Source organism: Garra rufa, chromosome 1 (assembly GCF_049309525.1).
Source record: "Garra rufa chromosome 1, GarRuf1.0, whole genome shotgun sequence".
In the NCBI taxonomy this organism is placed as follows: domain Eukaryota; kingdom Metazoa; phylum Chordata; class Actinopteri; order Cypriniformes; family Cyprinidae; genus Garra; species Garra rufa.
This window is the reverse complement of record NC_133361.1, coordinates 103,464,780-103,471,673: the sequence shown is the minus strand read 5'-3', so window position 1 is coordinate 103,471,673 and position 6,894 is coordinate 103,464,780. Positions and strand designations below refer to the sequence as shown.

Genomic DNA, 6,894 nt, shown 5'->3' with positions numbered 1-6,894 from the left:
AATGAATCCAGCATAAATATGCCGCTGTCATTTTCAAAACATTGCAGCATGAATCTGTCCGAAAAAAATAAAATTTCTTATAAAGTCTGAATGGACTGTTGCCCAGAAAGTGCTCCAGCTACAATACGCGGTCCCTTTATTATCACTAAAAGCGTCACTAATATTAATTCATAGAGATCTCACAAAGTTCGGTGGGTGAATTCTAATAAACTGTTTCAACTTGTTGAGCCATCAGGCCTGGTTCCAGAAATCGCTGAGGGGGCACATCATGTTCACCTATATTTTTTTCTACTCTAGTACATTATACGGGTGTCATTGCAGCGTGTATGTAAAAAAATTAAGTTTTATACAAATTCTTGAAGCAGACTAATAAGGGGGCAAAGAGTACTTCTTTTTCTAAAAGCAGTCACTTGTCTTAATTCATTTCGAATAAAACTCTTTACCCTGCACAATAAATCCCTTATTTACACTGTCTATAATTTGATTAAAATAAAATGATTTTCGAGCTTGCATAACTCAACACGGGACAAACTCTGGCGTTTTGAGAGTGGTGAGTGGAACTCGTAACAGAAAAGCGTCTGATTGGCCGGCCGTTTTTACTGCCCAATGACAGCCCGTCTTATATCTGCTTTGACTGGCATGTGGGAGAGAGTCCAAAGTTGATTGGTTGCCCACACGGAGGAATTGTCAAATGCCATATTTCAAATGGATTTGCAAATAAATAAAGAAAATTGAAACAATATAAAAAAACAAGTGTAAAATATTTTACATTTTCGTTTTTATTAATATATTTAAAACAATAAGCAGTTTTGTATGTCTTTTTTATTTACAATTTATTGTTTTATTTGAACTTTTGTACATTTTAAAACATGAATTGATCGAACAGTTTTAAATATATATATTCGTTTGTCCATTTAGAAGAGCTTTATTAATTTACATTTTTGTTCGAATTAAATTGTTAACATATTCCATATTTATTTATTTATTTATTTATTTTTGAGTGGCACTCCAAATTCATCCATACATAATTATGTCACAAAAAATAAAAAATAAATAAATAAAATTAACAAATACATAAAAATAAATAAAAAAACACAGGTCCAGTTTTTGCGCGGGCAAAATACACTATCGAGAAAAAAAAGAAGAGAAAAAAAAAGAAAACAACAATGGCGCAGAACAAGAAAAAATGCCGGCAATATTCCATTGAATACCTCAACTATGGTTCTATATCTTCACCCAGCAATACACAACTTCCAATGTGTTTATTGTGTGAACAAGTTTTTTCAAATGAAGCCATGAAACCTTCACGCCTGAAGGAGCACCTTATGAAGATTCACCCGGACAAGGCAGACAAGGAACGTTCGTTCTTTCAGGCCCTCAAAGAGAAGCATGGTAGGAGAGCCATCAGCAGTCTCTTCGCTAAAACTGCCAGCCAAAATGACAATGGGCTAATAGCGTCTTACAACATCTCTCTGCTGATAGCCAAATGTGGACAGTCGTTCACAATCGGAGAGAAGTTGGTTATCCCTGCCATCAGAGAGGTAATCTCTACCGTTATGGAGCGCGATCCCACACAGGTGCTGAAGTCCATCCTGCTCAGCAACGACACCGTGGCTCGTAGAATAAATGAAATGGGCGCTGATACAGAGGAGCAGCTTTGTGCCATCCTGCGGGACTCTCCGTTTAGCCTTCAGCTGGACGAGACAACCACGTCTGACAGCAACGCTCTGCTGATGGCCTATGTCCGTTATAGGGCCTCCGACAGTGACGAGATGGCAGAGGAATTTTTGTTTTCCAAATATCTGGAAACCGACACCAAGGGCCTGACAATATTTAACGCGCTTTCCGCGTACCTACAGGAGAAGTCAATTCCAATCACTAACATCCTCTCATGCGCCACTGATGGTGCCCCCTCTATGGTTGGTCGGTACCGGGGTTTCACCGCTCTGCTTAAGGAGCGGGTGCCGCATGTCATCACGGTCCACTGCGTTTTGCACCGCCACAACCTTTTGGCCAAATGTATCAGCCCAGTTCTCCACGAGTCTCTCAATATCGCAGTAAAGGCAATAAACAAAATAAAAGCCCATGCCCTAAATAACAGACTGTTCCGTCAGCTGTGTCAGGAAAACGAAGAGACTTTTGAACGTCTTCTTTTGCACACAGACGTCCGCTGGCTGTCAAAGGGTAACTGTCTTGCCCGTTTTTGTGAGCTGTTTAACAGCATAGTTGAGTACCTGGAGGAGGTTGATGCCGCTCTCGGAGAAAGGGTGTCATCCAGCCGCTGCGACATAATGTATCTCGCAGACTTTTTTGAGAAAATGAACAAAGCCACAATAAAGCTTCAAGGAAAAGACGTCACTCTGGTCCAATGCAAGGCGGTCATCCACAGTCTCACCTCCAGGCTAAATCTGTACAGGCAGAGTATAGGCAGGAGGCAGTTTGCGCATTTTCCACAGCTGACCAAGGTGATCTATTAAAAAAAAAAAAACGCTAAATATCTGTATAAGTGTGTGTGTGTATCCAGTAATTACTATAATTGAGGCCTTGAGACGAAGAACCATACAAGTCCATATTTTCAAATTTTGAGTAATAAGATTTTTTTCATTTGGATTGTGAACATTATATTATATTTTTTTATTTCACTTGAAAATAGACAACAAAAGCTTCTCAATTCTAAGGAGATAACATTTTTCAGTGTCAGTATTAAAAATCAAAAGTTATTGTGATTTATATTTCTAAAATGTGGAAGAACGATATATGTCCAGTTAGTGTGGAATAACAGTATAACTCCAGTTCATCATATCACTTTAAACCACTAAAGTTCTGATTCCTTTATCTTAGTTTTAATAGAGTAACAGAAACTTCAGGTTAATATTAAGCACTTCTTTTAAGTTTATTATTATTATTATTATTTAAAAACAGAAAATACAGTATGAACAATGTACAATACATAGACCTTCTTACAGTACAGGCAATAACAATGAATTATTAACAAAAAACAATATATAAATAAATAAATAAAAACAATAAATACAATGCAGACATACATCATAGCTAAATATTATATGACATATCATAAGGTATACAAGATAAACTACTAAGATAAACTACTATGATTCATTTTACACAATATATTATACAATATACCCCACCTTACCCTGCATATGGCCTACACATACCAGTCTACTCTTCACATTCTAGTGTCTCATAAAATGCTTGGGCCTCCACTGGCATGTAGGCTAGCATTGACATAAGGTCATGGTACTTTTCCTTCTTGATGGGGAGAGGGTCCTCGTAAGCTCGAGCATAAGTGCTGGAGAACAAGGGAGTTGGAGGTGGTTGATTCTTCCTCTGTTTGGTGATCAGCCAGGTCTTCCATCCCTCATAGAGACTGTGGCTTGTTTTGGTATGAATATACCATGGATCAGCAGCTGAAATTAACATTCAATAAAAAATTCAAAGATTCTACCTTACCTACGCACATATTCCCAACACTGTTAATATAAAAAAATAAACTCTTTTTAGTTTTTTACCTGTCACTTTCAACCACATCATGGATGTGATTAGGAAGCGAGGTGAACGCTTGAGTGTTGAGTCAGGGAGCTGCCTGAAGTCTGCACATGCCATCTCTATGACTTTGAATGGATGCTGTTGCCTTGCTCCACGGATCATCTCAGCGACATTGCTGGGGGTGTAGAGTGTGGACCCCTTACGCCTCTTCTCCAGTGTGGCAAAGGAACGGTCACAGGGAAGGAAGGAGTGACCAGATACCATGAACTTCTGCTCTATCTGACTGAAGTACCGTCTGGACACGAGCAGGGCCATTAGGTTTAGGACTCGCCAGTTGTTGTTCTGCCCACAGCATCGGTCACTATAGATAATAAGCTTCCGTTCCTTTGCATGGACAAGGGGAGCAAAAGATGTTTCTACCCACTTCAAAAGACAGCTTGCTACCTCAATGGAACCTCTGTGAGCGATGCCCTCATGCCAGAGGCACATTGTAGGAGGATTGTCAGTGCCCATCTCCTGGATACAAAGGTTGTAGTTGGCCAACTGCCGTTGATAGTACACGTTGGAATGTGTCAGGTTTGGTGTGTACACTACCCCCTGCATGTCAATACAAATGACATGGCAGTCTTTATTGGCTTTGGCCCACTCTGTGTCAGCCTGCAACTGGGTATATGCTTTTTCAGCTTTACGGTGATGAAGCTCACTTTCAGTTGCAATCTTCAGCCTTTCTTCATCTGTTGTTGCAGCTGTTAATTTTGAGAACAGGGCATCACATTTTGCACAGGTGTCACTTCTTGGCTGCCCAAAACTGAGGTTCTGCTGCTTGAAGATGTCCCTGTAGAGCCAGAACTTTGCAGTAGATGATGGATTATTTTCCTTGTAGAGGCGATACATGCGGAGCAGGTTTAAATCAGGGCTCAGGTACTCCCTCTCCACATCTCCCTTCATCCGTGAGTAGTGGTTCGGTTGGCGTGGGAAGCTCTGGATATGCTCTCTTATTCCCTCTCTCACTGCAGGATGAATGCTATGAGGCCTAAGAAAAATACACAACTTATGAACAAGGGAAATATTTTATGTTGGTCCTTTTTTGGCATAATTGCATTTTTTCTGCATTATAGATGAGAGCATGTGGTCCTTCAAGACTTCTTAATGACTCACCTGTTCTTATGTTTTCCTCTTAAGTCCTCTAATGGAGACCTGACCTCAGCTACCTGCTCTGTTCCCTCAGACTGACTGCCTAACTTATCTTGAATAACCTTTTCAAAGATAATAAACTTTAAGTATAAATATGTTACAGGCAATCTATTCAATTACCTTAAATTAAATCTATTAAAATCATGTAATAAGAAGCATGTAATAAAAAGTTAACGAAAGGAAATCACTAGGCTATATAAAACTTGCCTGTAGGCGACTGTTGGTCAGTTGAAAGACTGACATAAATGTGGCCTTACAAACAGCAAGTCTCTGCCCTGCTTGTTGCACATGGTATTTAAAGGTGTACTTTCTTTTGGGAACCTCAGTGTCAGGCCCACGTGGTCGTCTGCGACTCACCTTGTGCTAGAAGTAAAAAGATACCATAGCTAAGCAGGCTAGCCATCATGTATAGCTGTCAAGTTAGTGTCATTATTTACATGAGAGGGCTTTGGTTAGGAAAATGAATAAGCATGTGTATGCCTTTTAGGGCACCAAAGCACTTTGGTCTGTAATGCAACTGGTGGTATACTTGATGCCTATCATCCTTCATCCATTCTCACAAGCCTTAACATTTACAGGCTCATGTGAACTCATGTCTTAGTGGATTCCAGGTATAGGGGGCCTACAGTAGTCTTGGCCGATGTGGTGACTATATGATATTAATTTAACAAGTAGTGACAAATTGCAAGGCTAGATAAAATACCTAGGCTACTTTATAGCCTAGCCTAAACCAGCAAGGAAAAAAAGAAAAACAAAATAAATATACATATAAAAAGAACACAATCACTTCAATAAGGCTATTTAGAAAGGGGTGCCAGCCAAGAGTAGAATCACCCAGAAGGACTACAATAGCATAACTGGTCTAGCCACACACACTATCTAGAATACTATAATTGGAATAGCCACACACATATAGCTGTATATTATACCATGCCTATTATACCTACAATTACAGATACACAAGATACATCACATGTATAGGTAATAGTCCACTACAAAATGCAACACTTAATGTCACTGCACACACCCACTAAAGGCATCACTGCATGCAGCACTGACTTGGCCAAAGCAGACACCGCAAGAAAATAAATCAATAAACAAAATTTATAACACTAATAATACAAGGTATTAGTAAGTAGGGAAAAAAACATTGGCTACAACTAGCTCCTGTTAAAGTTCGCTCGTGCCTAAAACGGCCACAGACTGCGAGGCATATTATTTTATTTACATTAGCCTACATCTGTGAGAAGACAGCATCAGGTGACTCACTAAACCTGATCATGCAAAATGAAACCAAGTGCATCCCCAGGTCCCCCAGTCACATACTGCTGACAATACGGTCATGAACTTACCTGCTCCAAACAAGAAAGAATGATGGCCTGCTGCCTCTCATAAGAGACAGCATAAAACTCTGTGAATAGCTGGAGTTTTCTTTGATCTGTCAGGCTTGCACACTTCCGAGGACATGTCTCCTTGCACACCTTGCCCTTAACAGAAAAAGTCATATTATCGTTTTTAGCTTCACTTAACACTTCAGAGCTATTAGCAGAGTTACTAGCTACAATAGCTTACATAATAATGACTCGGACATCATATTTAGGTGGTTATAAAGAGTAGAGACATGCTGAAAACGTCCCCTAGGCTATATCATAATTTTCTCAACTTTCATTTCGACCTATTCATGACTGATCTATAGTAGACGCCCAGTAGGCTACACGCAAATCTAACTGTAACAAGTTAGTCAGATAGGATACATTGTAGACATATGTGGCGTAATCTGGGAAAACCCAACACATGGTGATATTTTCGCATTTTTAGATATAGATATCACATGAAAGCTGGGTTCAAGCCCTTTCCAAAACTGTTTTTATTTTGAATTTCGAGAAAAACAGGTTTAAAGTTTCTCTTTCACTTCTAATGGTCGCGGTGTGTCAGGAGCGCTTTATTGTATCATTACACAAACACACTTACTCTGAAGAGGACAGTTTTCCATTGTTTATAATGATGGGCATAGTCTAGAACATTTGATCACTTCTTGTAAGTTTAGATAGCTCCAATAGTGCACCTTATCGTTTATTTAGAAAAGCTGGCGCAGCGCAACTGTATAACGTTATACTACTTCAAACTCGCGCTCCGCCATCTCACGATATAAATAAATATATAAACAAATAAACTCTGCTTGCCGTACTT

At 39.4% G+C, this 6,894-nt stretch overlaps 1 protein-coding gene across 1 annotated transcript; it reads left to right on the top strand.

Annotated features, from left to right (window-relative positions):
* The first annotated feature begins 1,295 nt into the window (after positions 1–1,295).
* LOC141323187 (zinc finger BED domain-containing protein 5-like) lies at positions 1,296–2,477 on the top strand. The gene has a single exon (XM_073833465.1). It carries the CDS (start codon positions 1,296–1,298, stop codon positions 2,475–2,477), a length of 1,182 nt encoding a protein of 393 aa, XP_073689566.1.
* The last annotated feature ends 4,417 nt before the right edge of the window (positions 2,478–6,894 follow it).